The sequence below is a fragment of the Rhynchophorus ferrugineus genome, unplaced genomic scaffold, assembly GCF_030347505.1.
Source record: "Rhynchophorus ferrugineus isolate W39M unplaced genomic scaffold, kcgeb_rfMv2 rfM1, whole genome shotgun sequence".
Lineage (NCBI taxonomy): Eukaryota > Metazoa > Arthropoda > Insecta > Coleoptera > Curculionidae > Rhynchophorus > Rhynchophorus ferrugineus.
The window spans coordinates 94,163,809-94,191,350 of record NW_027472580.1 but is presented as its reverse complement, the minus strand read 5'-3'; the positions used below and the strand labels follow the sequence as shown (position 1 = coordinate 94,191,350).

The following is a 27,542-nucleotide window of genomic DNA, read 5'->3' as shown; positions in this document are numbered from 1 at the left end:
ATACCCTAACACATATAAAATATGAAATGTGAAGGATTTAAAATAACAAACACTTTTATTTAAATTTTAAAAACTATTTTATTTTACGAAAAGAAGCGTATTACTCCCTTTTGTTCTACTTCTCACATTTCTCATGTCAAAAAATGCTAAGGAAAATTACTAGGTTTGTAATATTATTCTCCTTGCATATTCGCATCTCTTACATCACCCGTATCAATTGGTTATAATTAAATTTAATTGCCAGTCTAAACCGGCAACCGATTGAACTGAATCACCTATTGGCATTGAGAAAAATAAAACTGCAGAGGAAAACATTTCGGTTTCGTTATAGGAAACAGAAAAAGGTGCATTTACTACGTAGAAGCCGCCAATTCAAGAACGATTTCAACACCGCCTGCATCGCAGCAAATTTCGAAATATATATATATATATATATATATATAAGCCAAAGAACCCAATATAAATGTTAATTTTTATTTTATGACGATCGAGGAGGCTTTGAGTGTGTGTCATCTGTCGATTTCTTCGCCGCTTGGCCAGATAAGTAGGAAAAAAACGAACGCTAGGCCGGCTAGATTTAATTACGCGCGACAGAAAGCCGAGTTCTCGACACAGAAAGGAAAATCGCCACTTTCCTATGGTTTTACTTTCGCTGCGCCGTCGGACAAAGAGGAAAAAATGTTCGCGATTTGGTGGCATCGAGATCTCTTCGACGCATTTGCAATGCTATCCAAAATTATTCTTGTCCATAGAAGGATAACATTGTCGTACTTTCAACATTATACGAATGGTATTGTATTTGTCATTTTTGTATTTTCTTTAGTGTTCAGAGGTGTCAAAAATTGACTGCTTTGCGACATACTTTTCATATTTGATTGGGTTGACAAAATTTAAGTTTGGTTTTGCCCTTGTTCTACAAAGTGTATCTGTTGTAATGTATTTTAAGTACTAACCAATATAGTTCTTGACAATATTGTCTAAAATAACAGTGAACGCACTCATTTTAATCATTTATGACGCCACAACATCGCCATATTGTCGCGTCAACTTTGACTTTTAATTAATATTTTCTTTAACATATATCAACATTCTAATGTAAATAAAATAATGAAACAAAAATGTTACCAAATAATAATAACAATAATTTATACTAACATTATAGTACATTTAATATATACATCTTATCTATAGTTTGCCACAGTAGTTATTGTTTTATTATATTTACAATTAACTCTTTCACGCCACCTGTAGAAGAGTTAGTAGGGTAGAGTATCGTTGTTGCTTCTTTCCACAGGACTAAACGATTCTTCATTGTTAACCCTCTCGGGTAGCATATCTATAACAATAATTCTTTGCCTTTCCCCATATCAATTTGGTACGCTAAGTGTACAATGATAAGGAGATTATATATGACCATGGTTTTTTTACCATCTGATAGCCTATCTCTAAAAAATTAAATTCTATAACACACACATTTAATTTATATTTACCGAGTAACAATTTGAAATAGTTATTCGTCAGTGGACATATTCCTGAGTTTTCTGATTAACATTTACCTCTGATGAACTACATATTGACATTAAAACGAATTTACTAACTGAAGTAGTCAATATATTGGATGTAATGATGTGAGTTCACTGTTATTTTCATGACTGACATTTTGTAAGTTTTTCTGGTAAAACCGTGTAGATATCCTGGAGAAAATTTAAACCACACATTTTTACAATGTTATCTTGGTACCAACTATGCACCATTAAGAATGTTTTGTAGTATTCGAACAAAAACGACATTGGATGGGGTACAACTCTGGCTATACAGTAGTTTCTTCAATATTTCTAATTAAATACACTTGATTAATTTCTTACATACTCAATATACTTACTGTAGCATAATCTCGTTGATGCGTATGTTGAAAAATTGATAGCCTTTAAAAAGCCATTATTGAAGAAATACATTGAAACATAATGTTATTTATTTAATTAAGACTGATTGAACTTGTAAGCCAGTCATTTATAACAAATAATACTTGTAAAAATTAAAAAAAACCTTATCCTGTTCTTGATTGTTTATTGTTTATGTTAGTATTTACAATTTTATCTTACCTTTCTCCAAATTTCCTTTATATTCCTCCAAGAAGCATAAATGTTTGGAGGCAGATAGGGCAGATAAGGTGGTATATCTTCTAAAGTGTATTTTATCAGATACATCGAAGTTTCACTTTTTTAGTTTCTTTTTGGATATGCTTGTTGGTATTTATCTATATCCTGTTATCTTAACTTAGTTTTGCAGTTTATTGCCTAATGCTTGTGGCCTAATCTTGATAAATATATAAATTGTTAGTGTATTATTGGATTATCATGTGTTATTGTGGTGAATACTTCTGGCAGATGTGCGATATAACATAGTCCAACCATATACCGATTTAAACTTCTGTTATATCTGTTAGTTTAATAGTGAATATAGTGTTAGAAAATGTAAATATGTGTAAATGTAAATATTTTTACAATAAAATGTTGTTTTGGCAGATTAAAAAGACATATTCACATGTTTGTTGTAGGGGTATATGTAACATTCACATATACCATCATATATATTTAATATCACAGAAATATATACAAACAAAAGTTATTAGTCTACGTTCATTTTATTCTTTACCTGGTAAAATGGCATGAATTATTTCAGTATCCTGATTAAATTTTCTCATGTAACGTAATATCTATCATAAAATATGTTGTTTATATTTGTTTCTTGCAATTTGTGCATCATGTCAAGACAGCAGCTCAAACGCGATACAACACAAGGATTTCATGTCTATGTTTTCATTTAATATTGAAGATTTAGTTTATTATTGTTGTAATCAAGATTTCAAGAAGTTTTACGTAAGGATCCGGCTGATTTCTCTTTCGATACGGTTCAATACTGGCTCTACGTAATCAATATCCGCGTAATCAGTCAGGATGAAAACATTTTCCTTCTCATTATGTATTAAAACGATCGCTTCCAGTTACTCTTATGCGAACTCATTCTTTTATAACGTACCCAGTTAATACCGATTCAATTCCGTTCAGTATTCTTGTTGCATAACAAGAAAGGTACGGATTCGTAACGAGAAATGAAAAGGAAAGCTGACTATTATTTTCGATACCATTTTCCTGTTGTTTCGTTACTGATTTGGCTATAATTTGTATCCTTAACGCGTTAAAAATTGTTAATTTACTAAGTATGTACAGGGGATAGACAAAATAATTTGAGCAACACGCTATATAGTACATTTTGTTCTATCAGTAACATATTTCAAGATGATTATGCGCATGGACACAGCCAAAGAGGTTCACTCTTAGTGTATCTATCAGAATATCATCAAACATTTTCGCCAGACCTCAACATAATAATATAATTGATTGATGAGTGGATTTCCATATCCAACATCAATTAAGCAATTGGTGGCAATCTTTTGGTACAAGAATGAGATAACATGCCGTTGGAAACTATTCAAACATTCTACGAATTTATTTTACGAAGTATTGCAGCTGTTTTGACAGAAAATGGTGCTTTAACGCCTTATTAATAATTAAATATTTTGTATATGTCAACTGTAGATAGTATTTTGTCTATCCTCTGTATATCAGTTTTCTACTGGTTAGTATTAGTTAGGTGAGGGTAGATTTTATGATTTCTGGAGTCATAGGTCATGTTCTTTTTACAATGATATTAATGATTACCAATACTTTCTGAAGTTACAGTTAAGGGATTTCTGGATGGTTAAGGGTATTCTTTTTACAATTATATTAATAATTACCAATACTTTCGATCCATTTTTGGATTTGTAATACAATGGGTGGATTACTAATTTCCTTTCGTTTCTATATTGCTTCTCATAGGATAATAAAACAAAATCAAACAAATTCATTTGAAAGGCTGCAAGATTTCAAAGAAAATTATTACATCTTGGAGGATGAGAAAAATATTTTATGAATATATATGGTGCAAATGGTTTCCTTAGCACCATATTAATAATTAATAATTAAATATTGTGTATACGTCAACTGTAGATATTATTTTGTCTATCCAGGTATATCAGTTTTCTATTGGTTAGTATTAGTTAGGTTCTGAGGGTAGATCTGATGATTTTTGAAGTCCTAGTTGAGGGTTTTCTGGATAGTTAAGGGTATTCTTTTTACAATAATATTAAAGATTATCAATACTTTCGATCCAGATTTCAAAGAAAATTATTATATTTTGGAGGATGAGAAAAAATATTTTATTCATATATATGGTGCAAATGATGCCTCAGCACCTTCTTATTATTTAAATATAGTGTATATGTCAACTGTAGATATTATTTTGTCTATCCCTGTATATTAGTTTTCTATTGGTTAGTATTAGTTAGGTTCTGAGGGTAGGTCTTATGGTTTCTGAAGTCATAAGTTAAGGGTTTTCTGGATAGTTAAGGGTATTCTTTTTACAATGATATTAATGTTTATTGATACTTTTGACCTACTTTTGGATTCGCAATATAGTGAGTGGATTAGTACTTCCCTTCCGTTTCTATATTGCTTTTCATAGGGTAATACAGACACCTGTGTACTATTCCATTTAATAGACAAAAACAAACAAGGTCTTTTAAAACTCTGCATGATTTCAAAGTAAATTATTACATTTTGGATGATGTGAAGAAATAATTTCTAAATATATCTAAAATCAATACTTTTACTAATAATAAATAATTACTTATATCACATTCAAATTAGACGAAATAGTAAACCTTGATATAAATGGAGTTACTTTCTGCAATCGATATGTAAAAAATGCGAAACTTTTACTGCGTTTTCCTAGACCTATTGTTTAGATAACACCAATTCCAAAAATTTTAAATAAACTCTCTATTTATAATAATATTTCTTGTTATGTTTGATACACTTGACAGGTTTGCAGATAATGTTACATAATTAATTTTCATAAACAACAGTCATGATTCAACTTAAAATAAATTTTTTATATAAATATTTCAGTTGTAATTTTAGGAACAGTCCTTAAAAATAACTGATAGTATTACTGAAGGTTTACAAAAGAATTCAAATAATATAAAGAAGATTTTTTTTTTTAATTTTTAATAAAATAATAATTAATTTTAATTTATTGACTGTTAATAAAGTAGAAGTTATTATGAAGTTATTAAATACTACTAATTCATAATAAATTAATGTCAGTGTCTCGCATACAGAATGATCTTGACCGATAATTAAACATTAACATTGTTTTTGTTATTTTTTTTATAATAATTAATTTAACATATAGTTCCAAATATTGCTATATCTATGTGTTTAACAACCTGTAATATTCATGCACTTGAGAAAGATTTGGAGCTGCAAGTAGCTGCTGCAGCTTGAAGCTGAAAATTTATAATATTCAGGTAATATTTAGGATTAAAGATTGAACAGCTTTAACTGGTAATGGACTGATATTCTATTACAACAGCAGATATTATAGCAGTTTTCTAGCCTTTTCTAAATTAGTTTCTTTATGGTTAGTTAACGAGTCTTAGAATATATGTAGAAAATGAAATGTTCTTGTATTTTTTTGATTTGATGAAGCTATAATGATTTAAATTGATAATTCAGTGGATTTCTGATTAGATGATTGTATACATCTTGAATAGGGATGAAAATGCGAAGTGTAAATCTGATGAACTCTTCACAATAAGTTTTGACATTTTTTTAATGAAATTTTGAAGTTTTAACATCTCTTACTATACCTTATTTCGTTACAATATCTGGTTACAACTCGTTGGTATTTTAGAGCATTTAGCATTTGCACCTGACATGGTATCCACTGATGATTACTTTTTTATATCCATTCAGTGTGCTTAGGATGGTTCATGCCTCCAAAATACTGGAGAAGTGTGTATGTAGAATATAGAATTTAATGTAGAATTTAACTTCTAGTAAATTCTCATTCTAAATACAAATTCATTTGAAAAATATCAATCAACCTACAGTTATTCTAAGTAGTGAATACTACTTTAGCCTTTTCTTAAAATGTAGGTCTCGAATTCCGATCAACAACGAGCATTTCGTGTGTGAAGTGAGTTGTGTATATAACAGAGAAACCACACAATACAGAAAAAAACCGACAGCAACGTCAAGACGAACACAAAACATCAATTTATTTCCTGTTTCTTATTAATTTAGCGGTTTTTTCCTATTGTTGGAAAGCGTCGCAAGAGTCGCAAAAACCGCCGAAAGAATTCGACGGTAACCTTGCGAACGCTCATCGGACTTCCACGGTGATTAGTTCCCGTCGGGTGAGCGTGAAAGTGCCGCATCATATCTCGGATTCCTCCAGGACATGGCCCAGTAAACCAACAGCCGAATCCAACATTTCGAACTATTCGTATAGACCTGATTTTTTATTAATTGAACTATTGCATATATAGATTTTTTGGTAAAACATCGTTGTTGTTTTGATCGTACTTTCATTTCGCTGTAGTAAAAGGCAATGAAGACAATACAACTCAATTTACATAGTTAAACCGTGCAGGTTGAGTCAGAATAGTACAAATCTTTGAAAACCTATACATAATATTATTACGAAATTGCTTTACATTTACAGGTATTAATAAAAATACTGTTAAATATATAATTCTCGATGTATTGCATAATTTTTTCCTTGTGAACATTTATCTTCTGATATAATGGTTATATGTTAGCAGGAATTTTATTAATTGCTCCATTAATTGATACTGCTTTATATAATAACGGTTATATCAGTTCAGCTTATACGCCCATTAAAAAACAAAAGTGGTTAATCTAGTTTCGATTCATATAAGATGTCCATGTTCTATATATAGTCTAGTCAAAGTTTTTTTGGTAGTGCGTCATGGACATTTGTGACGTCGAAACATTGCAATGTTGCCGCATCAATTCTGTGTGTTAGTTCAGTTTGGATTTGACATACAAGAAAATTCTAATCTAAATAAAATAATTGAACAGAAATTTTATCAAATATAATTTATTTTAACATTATAGTACATCTAATACATCTATTATCGAAGGACTTAAAACTACATTTAAGAACACAGGTATAACAATTGCATATCCAAGAAAAGCATTTTACATTCATTCGAGAGCATATTTACCGTTTTACGTTTAGTTTTTGTTTCTTATGGTGTGTTTACTTGTCAAGTCATCTTGGTATCACTGTATATTTTATTTCTTCTGCTACAATCTGTGTACACCATTCTTTATAAAATTAATCACTGAATCCTAATGCATTTACCATATCTACGAGGCAATTAGTATTCATTCTCTCCTCATACGTTCTAACCTAATGCTCATGTTTAATTTTGAACAATTACAAACATATCTGTGCACACAAATCTTTCATGTTCTGCAATACCATATTTTAGAGTTATATTTAATTAATTATATGCATACCTTCAGTTATTTCCACTCTCATCACCCTGTCTCAGGAATTTCCAGCATTGCAAAGCACTATCACGTATCCTGAAAGTTTCCTTCAGTCACTTTCATTTTCCTAATCACTGTCCAATTCAATCACTAAAATGTTAACTTCTAATCTGTCTTAAACATGTTCACGATTCCACCATCAATGTTTGTTGTCTTTACACTTTTTTTGTTACTGTCTTGCCAAGAGGGCCACAATGAACTATTATGAAATATTCAAGTTGCATAAAGACGCACAAATTCAAATAGTCTATCTTTCTTGGTCTTATTTTATGTCTTTAAAAGTTGAATTATTTTAAGGCAATGTCTGAAAGTTCTCTGAGGGTGTTTTACATCTCCCAAAAAGCTACATGTCGCTAACTCTATTACGTATACTTTCCAGACAGACAATTTTATCTAAAATAATTTTATTAAATTCTTCTTATATCGATAAAATATTTGGTACTTACTGTTCTTATACATTTCGTATATTTGTTCTTGAATAGAGCCAATATCAAGATGGTGAAGATTGGTCATACACTTTGTATGTAGACGGGTTTTATTGGATGAATATAACGTATTATTCTTCATTTTGTAAGCGATGTTATTCACAGTATCCACACTAAAATTTAGTATAATGGTATAATTAACTGTGGATATATATACTATTTTTATTCGATTATTTTATTTAGATTATAATTTTCTTGTGTGTCAAAACTAAACTAAACTAAAATTTAGAGTTGATGCGGGAACATTGCAATGTTTCGATGTCACAAATATCCATGACGCATTGCTAAAAAAACTTGGAATAGACTGTATGTTCAATAAAAACACGACTTGAAATATAATAGGATGGGGAATCAGTATTTTCGGTTTTTTCATGTGTTCAGGTGAAGCAATTTTTTTGATTTAGATCAAACCACTAATCACCAGAACCATAATAATTACGTAATTAAAGATAATTAAGTTCGTATGGTTTGGTTCGCTTCAATCTTCTGAGTTCCTGCGCGTTGTCCGGTAGTGGTATTGCCTCCACGTTAGTATGATTTTATATTCGTTCGTGTTTTAAGGCGAAATCTTGGATAACTTTGCAAATCCCTTTAAATTCTAGGTCATCGTGCAGTTCCTCGTTGGTTACATAGCGACAGACAGTGTTAATCCAAATGGTGGAGGTCCAAATTGGCTTTATGATTGACTGATAAATCAGTCTCTTTGATTTTAGATCAATCTGAGAGTATCTTCCGACTAACCAGCATATTTGTTTTATTTTGGTTCTAATGTGTTTTGCTTTTTGCTAATACTAATTGAATGAAATGAAGGACGCCACCTTTATATCTAGATGTTCTATGAATTTTTGCCTTTTAAAGGCTATATAATATGACTTCATTAAATAATTATTATTGGAATTATGTGTCTTTATATACATCATTTGTAAAATATCAACGTTACTTTTCTCACAAATTTATATTAGCTGGTTTGGTTGGTGTAGCGGCCAAGGTGGCTGAGAGACCTGTTACTTTTATAATAGTCACGGGTTACTTTTATGATAGATCGAACGACTCTTGCAGGCTGATTTGGCTAGATATTCGAACTTGTCAGTCAGCATTCTATCTCTTTGAAATAAAATACAATGAGAACGACAATGACGTGAGTACACTGTTATTTTGAATATACTATAGTTTTCAATGGACAATCATTTAAAAGCTGTGCTTTTTTCTGTTATAATTTGTGTTATTAATATGAAACAATATGTTTAACAAGCAAAAAAAATAATCACAGGAACTGTTGCACTAGCAGATTTTCGTTATAATCAGTATTTGTTGTTGAAAATAGTCTGACAGTCGTTATAACAATCGATAATTGTAAACCGTACTTTCTTCATAGATTGTGTTTTAATTAACATCATGATTTCTATTACTCATGCAGCACGAAGAAAGTGTTGAATTGTTACCGATTATTAATCGAATTAGACGAAAATCGATTTTGCAACGTCGTGAAAAGGCGTCGGAACATTTCCATCGTCCATTTCTAATGAGACTGTGTCGAAAATAATATGTAGCAACTCATTTATGCTTATGAGCAAAAATATGACTTTCACTTTCGGGCATTGTTTTAAATAATTAGTGCTGGAGCGATGAAAAGTGTCTTGCGGGCGACGGACATGGTCCCATTCATAAAATCGACAGTGGTCTCGTTGCACAATCGGGTTCAGTTGCACCATCAAAGGTCACTGGTTCGATTTCAGCGGAACCGTGCGTTCTTTCACGGCACATTCAGTCACGATCCGGCGATTACGGGCGTTGGGGTCCATTCGAAGGGATATGTTCGTTATCTCGACTATTTGTAACGATACAATGTATCAATAATCGTGTTTATATCAATTTAACTGTCGTTTGAAATATAATTTTGACTGTTTAATAGGAAGCTTTACTAGCTCATTAGTTGGAGTCTTAGTAACAACAGAAAATGTGACGGTGAATTTATGTATGACAGTCGTGAAGCTTCTTATATTTATATTGCAATTTCATTTTTATGGAAAAGTATAAAATATTAATCAAAATAGCATATTCTTTCTAGAAACAACTTTCTAAAAATAATTGCATTCCATATCGTTATTAAAAATATTGCCGTTAGGAGTATTGGTCGAAAACTACAGTTATTTTTTAAATTTACTTTATTACACAAAAACCTTGGTCTATCTTTTGGTAACAATCCATCTGTCTTCTTTGAATTCGCTCCAAGAAATGACCCAATTATTCATATTTTCAAAAGATTTTTTTAAAAATTAATTACATCTTACATTAAATCTGTTTAGTACAATCTTAATTTACAAATTAATTTATACTTGTACTTGCATTAATGCACAAGCAAGGCGGGTACAGGATTACTACATGAGTATGTATGTCCCAAATCAAAATAAAACTAAACTACTTAAGTAAAGCTAAGAAAACACTTATACAATATATAAGTTCATGTGTTTTAGTTCACTTCAATCTTCTGATTTCCTCCGAGTTGTCCAGTAGCTGTATTGCTTCCACGTTGGTTGTGCTTAGCAATCTTATTTCATGTTTTATGGCGTAATCTTGGTAAACCCATTTGATTTCGAGGTCATCGTGCAGCTCTTTGTTGATTACTTAGCGATAAGCATTGATCATCAATCCTAGAGCTGTGTCTTGGCTGCACTGGATTACTAGTTGGTTTGATGTTTTGGTGCAACTCCATATTTCTATCCTATAGGTCTAAATTAGCATTATGATTTACTGATGATTGTTTCATATATGTTTAACAAAACTCTGAGTTTAATCTGGGCATTTAAGTAGTTTATGTCGCATGACAATGCCTATCCGCTTGCTTACTTAGGAGATTAAAACTTATCTAAAAACGCTAAAATGTGACAATCATTTCCCCGCTGATTTCTTCAGATATTGCTGTTTCAGTAAAGAAGCTACCCCGATATCAAGAGATAAATCAATATAGGGTACATTACCATCTTGAAATTACAGAAAAATGAAGAAACTTAGTAGAAGAACCAGAAATGCTGTTACAACACATTCGTCATCATACACCTTTATTATCTTATTGAATTAGAAGTATATTAGGCTGCTCCTAATTTACAATTATTGTGAGAAATGAGAAAATATTGTTATTATTGTTTGTTATTTATTATCTCAAATCAGTTATTTCAAATCTTTTTTTCTACTTTTGGAAAGCCTGGAGGCTTTTTTAACTCATATTTTGTAAGCGTAGTTTGTTTTTCTTATGATGCTCAACAGTCCTTCCACCTCTTTGGGAATTTCATATCTTTTTGAATATAATTATTTCACGAAGCCAATTGAAATGTTACGTTTCAGATATATTCTGTTATTTTGATAAATATTGATTTATACATCAACGTAGTTTCTTTCTCCAGGTTATTATTGCATATTTATAATGAAAAATATTTATTGTTTTAGCACTTCTAATTTTTTATTAACTAGAGAACATAGTACAACTTACAAAGCATTTTTTACCTTTCGTTTATAGTTCTTGCAACATTCAATTGTAATTTTAAATTAATCACATTATGAAAACTAACTTTTCCATGTATTATATCCAGAGTAAATTGACAGATATATTAATATATTACAGATAATTACAGATAATATTACAGATTTACAGAGTCTATTTACATCATTTTATTTCCTTTTCGTCCTTTTGATGCAATGCTTTCAATTATCCAAGTAGTTTGTTAATATTTTATTGTATTTTATCCTAGTTTTCTATTTCGAGCAACGTCACTCTGTATAATCTATTAATCTCATCAATTTATGTGTATGAGACACAATTAAGTTTAAATTTGTTAACATGAATTATTAAGTTCCTTCTTGTAATTCTACAACCTTGGTCTCCTATCGAATGTCGTCTGGTACATCAACAAAATACAAACACCCAATTATATCGTTATTTCTACTGTTGAAATCTTTATCCGCTTTTTTGTCATTTAATGCAAGAGTCTTGATCAATTCGTGGCTCATTTACATATAATTAGGAAGTGATTTCATTTGATATTACAATCATGTCTAGCTAAATAATAAAAACATAACAAGTGATTGATATAATGCTAAAATCCTGGGTCTTGCCAAATATTGTTTAAGTACTATACTTAATAAATAATATGCGTAATTTATTTAAAAAGACATACGATTTAGAATTCTGTGTTAGTTGTTTTTGCGAAACGGCGATTTTTTAAACTGAATATAAAAAATCGCAATTAGCGAAAGTTTTACCATTATTGTTTTGCTAATTTTGAAATAAATGGTAATCAGATGGCACCAGGTCAAGACTGTATTTGCCATATCATTTCTTAAATCCTGCTGATATCAAATGCCACCGAGGAAAAGTCACTGCACTCTTTCTAGACGAACACAAATACTATACTATTAACCCAATAAAAAAAACTAAAAAACCTAACATTAGAATGGAAATAAAGAATCATTAAAAATTAAGGAAACACGCGTTGCTTCATTTTAGTTTATTTAAGGAATGTGACCACAGTGAAAGGATTTATTTTGAAATAATGGACATTATGTTAACATACTCTGAATGCTTTAACAACGTCAATCGAGTGGTATATAATCATTTTGCATAATTTCTGTTTTGTTTTATATCAACTATGCGAACATAAATCAATTTAATATAAACAATAATATACAGTTTTAGAATTTATAAGAACATGAGTTCGTAAAGGATATAAACTGTCTTAGATACTTTCAGATTTTATTTTTCATTGATTCAATTTTCATATTTATAGTCTCCTTTTACCAACTAGGGGTTTATCTGGACTGGACCTACAGTTTCTTGAGTAACCTAGAAATCATCCCAGAAGACACATCCGGTCTTACCCAGCCTGGTTACTGGCGAGACTGGTATCATTTTACACTCCTGCCCAAGACAATCACAAATATAAAATAACTACGTACATACATTTACGATCACGCTCCAGCAGGAACCCGCGATTATCCCAACAGTAGGTGGACCGTCCTATCTCCTTTATCACTGCGCCACCAAGCCGGAATTACCAAATATATAGAATTTTGAACTGAAATAAACTCATATAAATTTGGTTTGATGGCAAAAAGAGTTTTATTTGCAACGTGTTTATCTACTATGACAAATTACGCCAAATTATAAAGACACGAATATTTTTAAAAAATCAAGGATTATTGATGCTTTAAGTGTGTGATATGGCTTAACTTTCAGGATGTAATAGTGCTTCGTAATTCTCATTCAAATTTCGGTGTTCCAAAAGTGATGAATTGGAAAATCATAGATCAATTTTGTAGTTAAAAAATCAATTCAAACTAATGATGAAGTTGAAGCAACATTATATATTGAGTTGAAATAAATATAAGGATATAATTATAAGGAATTACTTATGATTGTAAGAAGAATTTCTTAACAATCAAAATCTAAAAGAAATTAAAAACTAAGTCACTTTAATGAAACAAATTTCATCTGCTTCAAAGATTACTCATATAAAGTACCTTTTGAGACAAAAAATAACTTCCTCTTTGAATATTAATAATGATTTCTTCGGATTCGGATTGTTATACAAAATACACACAAAATATACCTTGAATATTGATGGAAATAAATTAATCTTCGTTAACAGGAAGAACATCATTAATAAGACAAACGAATCTTGCGGAATAAATGTGATGGGATTGATAATAATTGCATTCAACCTCAATAAAAATTATAGTTAGCTTGACATCATTACTAATACATGGATAGGAATTGCAGATATATAACCATTTAATGGTACTTTATTTGTAATTTAGGTTTTTGGTAAAATTTTGATTAACTAAAATTCAATCAATAACAATAGTATAATCGATAGAGAAATAGATTGAATATTGTCAAAAGTGTAAGTTTACTTTAATTACAAAGGTGGAGGTATTGAAAATGTTGAATAAATGCGTGGAAAAAAAAGTAGTTGTACTGGAGCTCGAACTAAATCATAACTTTTACAACAGAATATATTATACATAATATACATTTCAGTAGACTTTATATATTAAATATATATATATATATATATATATATATATATATATATATATATATATATATATACATATATATTTTTTTATGATTTTATATTATTTAAATACTTACAAAGAATGAAAGATGAGAAGTTGCGACCGGAATGTTATGATTTACTATGAAATGAAGATATAAATACTCTTATAATATAAACTATAATAATATATTTTAAAGTTTCAATCATAATTACTGTTAAGTCTTATCAGATTCGTTGACTGATTGTATGATGATGCACTAAAGGAAAAGTAAATGCAGTACATGGAAAACATGCCAACAAAAGTTCTCAACACAGTAATCCTCCACTACATTTTCTAAATTTGCTAAAAAATATTTAGAAACATTCAAACAGTAAGTCCTATTTAACCCACCGATGCTCGAGATGCACAACATGTATATAGATATTTATGGATCTTTGCAGAACATCTCCATAAATGAACTCCGTATGTCCATATAGGTTTAAATATTTGCTTATATAATAGCAATTTATTATGTACTGATAATTGTGATTTTCTTCCAATTAGTCAGTACATTTTCCTATATTTCAATTTCAGTTCTTTTATTTTCTTCTTTATATGTTCCTTCCAGCAATGTTTTGCATCAAGATTCATTCCGAGATATTTAGCGTTGTTGCTATATCGAATGATAGTATTATTTAATGTTATTGGTGCTTGTACGGTCTGTTTATAGGTGAACTGCACATGTGCAGATTTACTTTCATTAATTTTTATTTTCCAAGCTTGTGTCCAATTATTTATATTGTCATTTACCTGTTGTAATTTTCGTAAGGCTTCTTCACTATTGTTTCCGACAGCTATAATCGCAGTATCGTCAGCAAATATAGCCATCTCCATTTGTGGTATATCACAAGAGTAGAGTAGATAACGCATTGGTCTCAGAACACTTCCTTGTGTTACATTTGCTTTAGCTTCTTTTATTGTAGAGTAAGCTTCTTTTGTTTGACTCTAAACATTCTGGTTGTAATGTACGATTTTAATAGTTCGGTGTGTTGTTTCGGTAACATTTTCTGTAGTTTATGAATAAGGCCTTCATGCCAAACCTTATCAAAGGCTTGTGCTACAGCTAAGAATATAGATGAGTATACTTTTTACTTTTGTAGGCTATGGGACTAATGAAACATCTTTTCGTATTTATCTATTTCCTAGGAAATGTTAAGAAGTTAAATACTACAGATACAGATATTACAGATAGCTCTGCGAGTTCGTATTTGATCCCAAATGGTTTGTAATACTAACGTAGCTATACGGCATATATACAAAATAATCTCAAGATGAAAATTGGTCTCAGGATATTTTCTGAAGCTTTATCTTATGATATTGACGATTGACAACCTAGGCTGATGGAAATATGTCAATTAGATGATCAGCAACATTCAATAATATTGAAATTGTTCTGTGTTTCTGTGGTTTCTCTGAATAATGCCCATAAGAAAGCTGTGAAGCTGTGGTCATTTAGCAGTTTATTTTGGCTTTTCTTTTGTAAGAAAATATTATTTAAATTCTGTTTTTGTGGTACCTATTAAAAATACTCTGGCTATGTTACAGATTCTAGACTAGAATGGTAATAAGGCCACTTTGGCACAGTGAATGGTAATAAGGCCACTTCACAAACAGTGAACTAAATGCTCTTTCTAATCATTGAGTAACGAATGGTCCTTGAAATTTAATAGCGACGTTTCGACAGGTTACGTTTCAAAACATTAAAAATAACGTTCATTGTTAAGCATATCACATCTATAAACACTGACCGACTGTGCCGACCACACCCATGCTAACTAGATCTTGCTGTTAATACATCGATTTGCAAATAGTTGAAATAATTGCCCCGTGTGCCGATCTTTTCATCGGCGGCTTCTCATCGGTTCCGACTCACCTTGGGACTAATTCGCTCTTCGGGAAACTTGTACTGCCCACAGTACGACCTAATTTTTCAACGGATATCAGTCCGGCCTCCCACTGTTTTACTGTTCGGTTGAGTCGATTGTTCGCTAGTAGGAAATAATTAATTTACATAATTTTACGCTGGTTATACAAATGAGTCTACTATGCTAACTTCGTCCTTGTTATATCTTTCATATAGTGAGTTCTCGACTGAGAAATGATGATAGTTATTGTACTAAAAATGAATAGACAACACTGACTCATATCAGTTCTTAGCTATATTAATTTTTTAAATAGTGTAAATTAATTTTAAGGGATTTTTACATTAATTTTGTTCACCGATATCCATTATTTTTTAACATTTCTATCAGTATTTAATTGCTACACATCAGATAAATTGCTTTAAAAACATTTTCTTTGATTTGTGAAAGAAGAGAAATATTAAAAGGCTATGTTATTTATATATAAAAGTGCACTTTTTCAAGTGAATTTGAACAAAAAAATGATAATTACATGTTGGTGTTCGTAGTGAAAAAAATACTTTCGATTTTTTCTATATAATATTTCATTTTACATTTTTAATAACTTCTGGTTCATTTTAAGGTCAAAAAAATTAGCAAATGATTCTTCGTTCCGTTTTATATTCGTAGCATAGAATGGACTATATATATGCAGTATGGTAAGAATTTAAAAAATTTCCAAATCATATTCATGCAGATTTTCTATAAATCTTACTCTAATTATATAACGACCATTTTTCTTTTAATAATCCGTTCGGACGCGTTAATTTCTATTATCAGAATCCAGAACCCATGATGATGTTGTCCTGTTGAAAGTGCGATTTGATGAATTTTAGGGAAATCATTCTTTCTAAAAGATCTGAATAAATATTTATGTTTTATTCAGAAAAATTATTCAGCTTAGTTAAGAACTTAAACTTCATTAATAAAATAATAAATCCCTGAAAGCCAAAATTCACATTGGTAGCTATTTTTAAACAAAAACTTAGATCACGCACTTTATCATTTATTCGTTTTTGATATAGTGAATTCTAGATTAACAGTTACAATCATTCGAATAGAAATAAAGTGACAGTATTGAGTCATGTCAATTCATAATTTTATGAGTATAAATAAATTTTAAAGGATTTTTATAGGAGCCACCTTGTATTTAGTGAAGAACAAAGGAAGGTCTTCTGTTCATTCATCAATCCTTAGACGGTTTCTTACAAGCATTTGATTACTGTCGACTATTGTTACTTTTTGGCAGCACTTTGTGGCAGTATTATTATGTTATTAAAGTTAATTCACATACTCAATTATTTAAAAATTGTTATTTAAATCGTTTATATGATAGTGATATGTTTAATTATATATTTTTACTTCTTTATTCTTATCTTCAAAATGTAATACTCGGTAATTCCATTAATTGGATTTAAAATCGTAACATTTGATATTAATAATGATTATATTAGGTGCGTATTTATTTTGATCAGCTATATCTACCAGTGAAAATGTGAAGTAAACAACTTAACCTAATTGTTAGATTCTATAGTTTTGCTATTTCTGGTCATGAAATAAAAATGGTTCAATTACTAATATTGAGTTCTTCAGTTTGTTGCTAATTATGTAATACTTGGAGTTGCATTTTGGATATTCATTCATGATGATTATATTATTGCTAACCGACACAGTATCGCCATGAAAGTTCGGTAAAAGTTGTGAAAATTATGAAAAATATTTTCATGAATGATAGTAGCTCTATATCTCAATAAATGCATTTTTAAGGTTAAAAAATAATCATAATATATGCAAACACCTAATAATTATTAGATATCTATGAAATTATTTAAGAACGCCATTAGTGGGAGACATAATTTTTTCTATCATCGATGAATCAAGATGGCCTTGTCTTCTATATTTCGCACATTTGTTAGCGTTAATTTAACCGAGATAAAAAAAAGAAAAAGGTGTGGCGCTTTATCCATTTAACACGATCTTATTTTTTATGCGAGGATTTCCTTCAAAAAACATTTTCCCACTAGAATATGACCTTAGAGGTATACGTCAGGTCAGCGTATAATGTGAGAAAAACAAAACAAAACAGAACGAGGCGATATAAACACAAACTAACCAAATCCCGTTACTTAATATAGAATGAATGCGTGTGTATAATGAAATAAGGCATAGTTATGAGTAGAAAGGTCAAGGTTAGCAGAGCTGGGTAATGCTAATTGTTAATAATATTGTAATTTGTTATAAAGAATGACCGTAGTATGCTTAAGTAAGATTGTATTAAAGCAAGCTGGGAAATCAAAGATTAAGTTATCAAATTTAATTTTATATGTTTGAGAAGTGCGAATCCGTATCACACTATGATTTTTTCCCTTATTTTAGCAGTAATTTTGCCGTTGATTCGTTTTATTTTGGTATTCTCATAAAATAAAAATGACTAATTAATGAGGTATAAAATCTATAAAATGCTACAAAACAAATTAGACGAATTCTTGCTTTTATATGGATCTTTTCTACTCCAATTTTTTATATAACATGATGAAGGAATTACGATTTTCGTTGATCAATTTGTTTATTTAAATGTATCTAACTATTTAATTGACTTTTATTTTATTTCATTAAATTTTATCTTTTATTAAAAATCATCGAAGCTGAAATAATAGATTGATTTCACTAAAAAAACGTATAGTAAAATATCAAATTTAATGATACACTTTTAACATAAAATATAGAGTTGCAAATGTTATTTATCTACGGTAAATTCTTTAAATTCACTTTATAGACTTTCTATATAATCATAACTGGAAAGAGATGTATATATGAATGTTCTGTGGATCTGTAAGAAGGAGTGGAATTTTTGGAAACTATGGAACAGAATAATACCCCACAAATGTTTACTAATTGCTATTTTCAAATATTATACTATAATAAATATAGACAATACCATAGAACTTAAACAAAACCTAAATATTTAAGATGTAGATGGTTATTGAACCATAAATACTAAATAAAAATTCAACATATACCTAAACAAAAAAATCATGATATAATTAAAGATGTTAGCACAATAACTACTAGAGCGTTTTTTAAATAAAGTAAATGCTTTTTTAATTTTACAAAAACAAAACAACAAACATCAACAACATCGATCATCGTTTAACAAAAATCGAGAGAGTAATCGAAATATTACCTATTATTGTCATAAAAGCAGTCAAAAGTATTTTACTATTTATCTTTCACAACTTTGATCTTTTTGCTATATTAATATACAATATATTGTTATTTACAAGCAAACTACCAAAAAATCATAATTAATTCTATATAGATATATACATATATATATATATATATATATATATATATATATATATATATATATATATATATATATATATATCACATATAAATCTATGTAAGCCTAAATTGAGTACATTGTTCGCAACTAGGATGACAGAGCCAGAATATTAAAAATCAGTCAAATGAAACTAGTAGGACCAAAGATAGTAACTAAAAGTACACGATAGAAACCGTCGATTGTAAATAGTAAGAAAATCAGTCGGAGCTATAATAGCGACTGAAAACAGTCGACTGAAACAGTCACTGGTAAAAAGTAGTAAAACCAATCGAACTAAAAATAGCGACTGAAACAGTCGATAGTATAAAGTAGTCAATTACTAAACAGTCGATAGTCGATTTCAGTCGATAGTTCCCAGCACTACAAATGAAGATGAAGGATAAGTATTTTGGGATGGAAAAACTTCGTAGGAAGGAGCATTTTAAGAATTAAAAAAATCGAATAAAAATAAAAATAAACCTTCAACGTTGAAGCTGATTTTGAATAAGCAAATTCTAAAACATATATGGACCTATGGATTCAGTTATGGGGATGTTCTGTGAGAAATAACATTATCATAATAGAAGTATTTAGAAAGAAAGTCTCGAGAAGTATTGTGGGTGCATCTAGACACTATAGAAACGACTACAAGGAGACCTTTTGTCATAGAAAAATTAAGAGATTCACAAAAGCATATGAGGATAGACTCCGGTCCCATGTCAATACTGAAGTGCTGCAACTCTTGATTAACACTGCATTAGGGCATTAACTGGAGAATCTTATACGAATCATAAACCAGAGCCAAACCAGATGATCTTGTGTAGTTAGTGAAGTGTACTAAATGATACAAGCACTGAAACAAATTTTAATTTGGGTCTCCTCAGATGCAACTCTTGATTAACACTGCACTAGGGCATTAACTCGAGAATCTTATACGAATCATAAACCAGAGCCAAACCAGATGATCTTGTGTAGTTAGTGAAGTGTACTAAATGATACAAGCACTGAAACAAATTTTAATTTGGGTCTCCTCAGATAAATACTTAGTTTTAAGCCACTGGAGGGACAAATTGTAAGTGGGAAACAACCAGCAATAATATATTAATTAAAAAAAAGTTCCATGAAATACTGAAGATTGAAATGTCCATCGAATGTATCAATGGTGAACAGAACCGTGATTTCGAAACGCTACGTTTCTCAATTAGCTGAAAATACTTAAAAAAAACACACGAAACAAATATTAATAAACTTGGGTAATAATTTTTTTCTAGTGGCGTAAAAAAATTCCCAAAGTAACGGGGGATTGCGGATCGGGTTCTTATTGTTATGATTACGACAGCGATAACATTACTCGCCGGTGCACGTACGTTTTCGGAGTGCATAGCTCGTGATCTCCATTATTGAGTAACACACGTAAGAGATAAAGCACCATATAATTCTGGGCAGATATGGTCCGTTGGGCACTTAGAAAGTGAATGCGAGGCCTCACACGCTCGCGGGCGGTGCTACGTCTTAATTCGCTCGCTTTTAATACAGAATTCCTTTTTGTTGCCATCACGAGCTGGTCGGCTGTTAATCTGAATGAAGCAATCAACGGCAAATATATATTATTTCCGTAAAAAAAACATGACATATACCATACTATGTTGGATAGTGTTTATATCGTTCACTATTCGTAACGTTCTTTTGTTTTCCCGTATTTTTTTCACTATAAAACTACTTCTTACTAGTGGCGTAACGTAGTGGGGGCGACAGAGTCGATCGGTACCTTTTGAGGGGGCGGTAATACTTCATAATATTAGGTTTTAAATTTAAAATCACATTGACATATATTACACCTAAATATTGACTATTAGGATTACTAATTAGTTTTAAAGGTTTATTCTTAATTTATTCATATTTCAAGCAATTTACGGATTCTATTTCAAGAGAGATGATGTATTTTTTGAGGTTATCCACGAATAGACTAATTTTTGTATCTTCATAAGATCTGAAGTGCCAATCAGACAGGTCACAACTCGTATGTCTGAACAAGTAGTGATCAGAAATAGAAAGGTCAGGAGAATATCTCGGGTGAAGTAGCAATTTCCATTTTAATGTTTCCAAGTATGGTTCCATCAGTTTTACAACATGTAGTCAACCACTTTTATGCTGATAGAGATGCCCATTGATGGTTTTATTAGGTTTTAGCAGCTTATAGTACACGATACCATAGCTGATCCTACCAAATATGGAATATTAACTTGGAACCATGGATATTTGGCTTTGTTGTTCATCGTGATGCTTGACCAGGACCTCCTTTCAACGTCAATAACAACAAAATGCTAAAAAAAATCGTATTTTGCCGTTGAAGTAGCATTTCGTACCCATCTTTCAATGTCTCTTGGCTTCAATAGATAGGGCACAAAATATTCAAGCTTTTGTATCATTCTCATGTTCTCCGAGCGATTGGATATAGTTTCTTGTGTTACCTCAACAGTGTGTCTGATACAACAATCCAGTAATCTTTATTTCATATTGTAAGTCCAGACGCAAACTAGTAAATAGCGCTCTTTTTTATGTAGTGGTATCCACCTGGAGGCCAAATCCACCTAATTAACAATTATATATTGATGTAATGTATTTAATTTTTATTGGAGAGCATATTTACCTTTTTACGTTTAGTTATTGTTTCCTTCGATGGTGTATTTACTTGTCAAGTCCTCTTGATATCACTGTATTTTTTATTTCTTCTGCTACTACCTGTGTATCTAATGCTCGTGTTTAATTCTGAATAATTACAATCATATCTATGCACACAAGTCTTTCACACCCTACAGTACTATTTTCTATAATTATACTCTATTAATTATGTGCATACCTTTAGTTGTTTCCACTCTCATCACTCTGTCTCAGGAATTTCCAGCCTGAAAGTTTCCTTCAGTCACTGTCACTTTCCGAGTCACCGTCAAGTCAATCTCTAAACTGTTAATTTCCAATCTGTCTAAGACATGTTCATGATTCCAGCATTTATCAATTTTTTCCTCTGTATGTCTTATCGAGTTCAACAAAGAGAAAGTGTCATTGTGCATTGTCGATCATAGACAATGCTGCTTTCCACATATCTAAAGAGTTCTTGATGGAATATCCTTCTCGACGAGCATGTCTATTGTAATAATTCTTTCCTATCCCCATATCAGCTCAATTGGATTGAATATGCAGTGATAAGGAGGAAGTCGTAATATTATGTGACCATATTGTTTAGCCATCTGATCTGCTGTATATCTTTTTTCAGGCTTATTTCATTTATATTTATACTAGTAACAATTTGAAACAGTTCATACTTTAATTCGGTTCCTTCAAAATTTATTAATTTTGTGTACTTTAAGCCATTTCTTAATTGCAGCTGTAGCGACCTTGAGGCATGTCGAATTTTAGTGGAATAACGGTCTACAAAATACCCAAAAATATAATTCCAGATAACGAATAGCTGGCAACCCCGAGACGTTTATCTGGGATGTTATTGAAGGGTGTTTTAGACGTGCCTCCATCGACTGCCCAAGCCTCGTCACTAGGTAACACTGCTGCCATCCGTTTTATTATTTGTATTTTTACATCTTTATATTACTTCAATAAATAATGGTCACACAATGTAAACACCACTGTTTCATTTCGCTTTACCTCCATTCACTGAGCCACATCATTTGCCCAAACAGCTTTTATTGATTCACTTGTTGGGATCTTCTCCACCAGTGTACTATGATATGGTGAATTGTCCATAACTATAACTAATGGTTCATCAATGTTCTATAAAAGCTGATTTACAAACAACTGCGAAATATGTTATGGTTCATTTCTCCATGGTAGTCATCCTTGAACTTATAGGAAAACACTAACTCTGTACCAGGAATAAATCAATTCCTGTTTCCAGCACGGAAGCGTCCAGACTTCTAAATTATCTTCTGGATAATGTCATTAGAGGTCTGAAACGAAAACAACCTTCTGATCTTGCAAATGTTTGAACACTTTCTTTAACTAATTATTAAATTAAAACAATATTATAATATTATCAGTAATATTAACTATTAATTTATTAATATATTTTTCTGTTATTCATTTAGTATGGTAACAAATAATAACTCAATTCAATTAAATTTATAGCACCATTGCGTTTCTAGTTTGATTTAGCAACAATCCCAACTAAGACACGGCTGGGAATGAATGTGCCTTAAAACACCTCATAAGAATATTATCGTTATATAAATAAAATTGCTAGGACCGCAATGGAATAATTAAACAACCACATATACACACATCCATATTCATAAAATTGACGCAATATCGTCGTGTGAGAGTTCTCGATTGCTTCACTCACCAAGAAAACAATAGCTGATCGGCGTTTGTTATTTTGTTTCAGTGGTTGGCCGTCTTGGCGGTGGGAGCCGTGCTGGTAGCCGAAGGAGAAGCGAGAAGAGTAAGGGTGCAACCTCGTCTTCCACAGGAGGAAGCTGAGGAGTCTGTACAGTATTATTCGTCGGAGCCGCAACAGGAAGTTGATGATCGCCAGCGAGTTGTTTTAGGTATGAAGTAATTATATTTAAGTAAAATCGTTTAAGCGATATTGTTATAAAAATTTCGATAAAGTCGATTTTCCTTCGAAGTATGCAATGCTGTTTCTAGGGTTTAAATTTCCAGTTTCGGATCAGGTTTGTTGTTTTGTAAATACCGTGGAGCATCTTATGGATCTTAAGCATTTTATGCATTTTTATTCTGACCGTGAATTGCAATGTGGCCGGTTTTCGTACATCTTCAGCGATCACTGCATTTCTTTTTGTGTATCTTTGATAGGTATCTAACGTTAAATATAATTCTGAGGTAATTTATATATTCATAGATATCGATAGATATTTTGATTTTATATTTAAATTTCTTAAATTTAACCGAATGTTATTAGAGTTACATAGGTAACAGAAGCAGCCATATCAAAATAAATAATTTATATATTATTAAATAAATAAATAGAGCTGTTAATAATCAAGAGATAGAATTCTGTGTCTGAAAATATACATTTTGCACGCATTAGTTCAAAGCGTTGAGAGAAAATAGCCGCTGATAGTCATTGTTTGCTGGTAGAAACTTACGATGATCGTGCTTCAACATGTGAAGCGTGCTTTAGACAATTCAAATGTGGTCATTTCAACGTTCAAGACAAATAATATCATGGTTGGTTGAAAACGTTTGAAGATGAGAAACTGCGAGAGTTATTGGATGAAGACTCATCAAAAAAATGAAAAAAAAATTGCAATAAAATAGAATGTGATCCATGTCGAAATTTGTGAACGATTACAATTTTTTTAATTATTTAATTAATATATTGTCACTAGTCATTTCCTACAATTTGTCTTTATGATAACTTAAATCTAGGTATGTAACTAGGAGGACCCATCGGCTCTATCTCAGTCTCTTGTGAAATAATGTTTATACATGTTACTGCTGAATTTTTTATTATATGCACCTCACTGCACAACACTACACAATATCAGATGGTTTGATTCTTTTCAGTCTGTGTCCTGTTCTGGTGGTATCCAAAAGTTACAATATTTCAATATTCTTATGAGAATGGAGTCTTTCCTTATGCCCCCTTGCAATTCTATTGATTTCTTAACTGACTGTGGGTATCTGAAGGAACGATTACAAGTGATGGGAAATGTTCGAAAGATGGGAAGATGGGTACTATATGAATTGTATTGAATTGTCAGTGAAAAGCTGCTTCAAAGGTATTAATGGACGCCATTTCTACATCAAACAGTGATGAGTGGTGAAAAATGAATTTATTTTTAAAACCTCAAGCGATCAATGTCACTTGGCGAAGCCAGACTGTAAGGTTCTGGTAGTTCTGGAGAGAGTCTGGTAAGACCAAACCTGGTCCGAAGCTCTAATGAGAAACGATTCCAAATAATTGGAAATACCAATAGTAATATAAATAGTATGAGATATGACCAAAAATTATAGAATAAAATTGCTAATATTTTCCACGTAAATCCATGAAAATAACGTATTTTATTTATTAACGATATTTTAAGTATGTGATTCTAATAGCCTGTGTTGTAATATTGACTATAAAAAGTTTATAAAATAAATGTCGCACCAAAATATTTCAGAATATTAATAATTTTTAAACTTGTATTAATTGTACAGTGAATATTTATTGCTGCCAATCGACGTATCAATATATGTTAAAACATGTTTTCTATTTATTATTACTTTGAATAATACAGATAAAATAAATTCAATCTCTATAATAATATGGTTCAGTCAAAGCCATCAAAATGTCTATCATGTCAATGAAATTCATATTTCATTACATTTTTCTATTATATTAAATATTTTATGGATGTACGTTGACATAGTTTTCATGGCTGGGGCACATGAATTAATAATAAATAAAGAAAATATTAGGGTTTGGAGGGATGGATCACTTATTAGTCTACATTTCAGCAGAATATGGTGTCAGAAAGTTTATGTATTGAGTTATTTGAAATTATTTCTAGATTGGAAAACCCTCGAGTTTAATGAAACTTCAAATATTGTGTGATTAAGACCAAATCCAGTAGTTTCAAGATATACTCAGATCTTTGAAATTAGAGAATTTAAATAGATAGCATTTGGAAATGAAGTTCAAATGGACTATGATCAATAATCAATGCGCATTTGAAGAACAAATACGTATTTTCTTCAGCAAAAAAAACCTGGAAGGTGCTTAGCGATACCCCAAACGATACATATATATATATATATATATATATATATATATATATATATATATATATATATATATATATATATATATATATATATATGAATGACTGAATATATAAAAGAATTAAAAGTTTATAAAAATTTGTTTTTTAAAGGAATACATTCTTTTTTTATGTCTAGGCCTAAAATACTTTCCACTTACATTAAATCTATGAAATTGAAGTTCTCGAAATGGGACGTTTTTAGATAGCAAAGAGATGAACTTAGATTAAGATAGATTAAGAAGCGGCAATCAATATGCAGTTGGAGAATGAAAGCAAAGACTGAGATTACCATTGTTTGTCACATGAATAATAAACTATATTGTTACAAACATTTTTGGTGATGTCTCAATTTTTTGGATTAAATATAACTTAATATTTTAAGAATAATCTTAAAAAGTTCTGTATCAGTAAAAACAACATATTGATAGAGAAATAGACGGTCTTCCAACGCTGGCATATTTGATAATGGTTTTCTTTCTTCAACAATTGATTTGGGCTTAATTTGGAATAATGGATCAGTTTCTATAGTCATGGGGTTTGATGTAAATAATGTGTTTTAGTTCTGTTTAGTCGACTTCTTATAGGTCAAACTAACAATTTAAATGTGTCTGAGTTATGTAAGCCGGTAAAGATACCGACGTGTATTAAATACACCAATGTAAATAACCGCTATCCGATATCCACCCGAGTGCTTAATTTCAAAGAAACGTGCTTTAAAGCGCAGCATCTAACCACAAGAACGCATAATTATTCTAACAATAAGCGCCGTGCTGGATATTATCTTTCAGCTCTCACAGTTCCTAGAACGTAATACCCATTTTTTTCTTTTCGTCTGTTTATTAACCGACTTAATAAACTCGAACTGTACCAGATATTTTATAACGCTCCGAACAGTTACAGTCTCCTCCGATCTACACCGAACCGCGGAAGAATGAATGGTAAAACTTATTCTTCGACAAAGAAAGGTGTTTAACATCTACTGGTAGAACCTGCTACCGCTTTTTAATCGCTATGGACCGAATCGTGGTTTTTTTCGTCCTCTTGAATAGAATGCGGTCTGTTTTGTAATAATTCAAAACAAATAATAGAATGGGCGGCAAATTATATGAAACGAATAATGTGCTTCCAACTATTAAAGATTGTTATAACCTTGTCGGTAATTGGAAATCAATGGTTCATTTGCTGAAATTTTATACTTTGTTACGGTTCATTAGAATATTAGTTCACGGGATATACAATATATTTAGAAAAAGTCACGGTTCACGTAGTTTCATGTGAAAAGACTTACGCTAAAGCGAATGGAAAAATATGCTGAAATTATTCTTTGTTTTGAGGGATATTGTTTTAAAATTGTTCAAAATCATGAGTGTAGGTCTTTAACTTATCTGTTTTATTAAATAAACATAGCAAAGTAGAATTTGTTTAGTTCTCTCACAGTCCAATGACTACATTTATATCTTTTGTTATTTTGAGGTGTCTTGAAG

The 27,542-nt window shown here is 30.7% G+C and overlaps 1 protein-coding gene across 1 annotated transcript in view; it reads left to right on the top strand.

Moving 5' to 3' along the window:
* The window catches only part of LOC143201328 (uncharacterized), a 39,061-nt gene that overhangs the window by 4,384 nt on the left and 7,135 nt on the right, over positions 1-27,542 (top strand). The window contains exon 2 of the mRNA XM_076412325.1: positions 23,673-23,835. Coding sequence (XP_076268440.1) covers positions 23,673-23,835 — 163 coding nt within the window. The remainder of the gene's footprint in view (positions 1-23,672; positions 23,836-27,542) is intronic.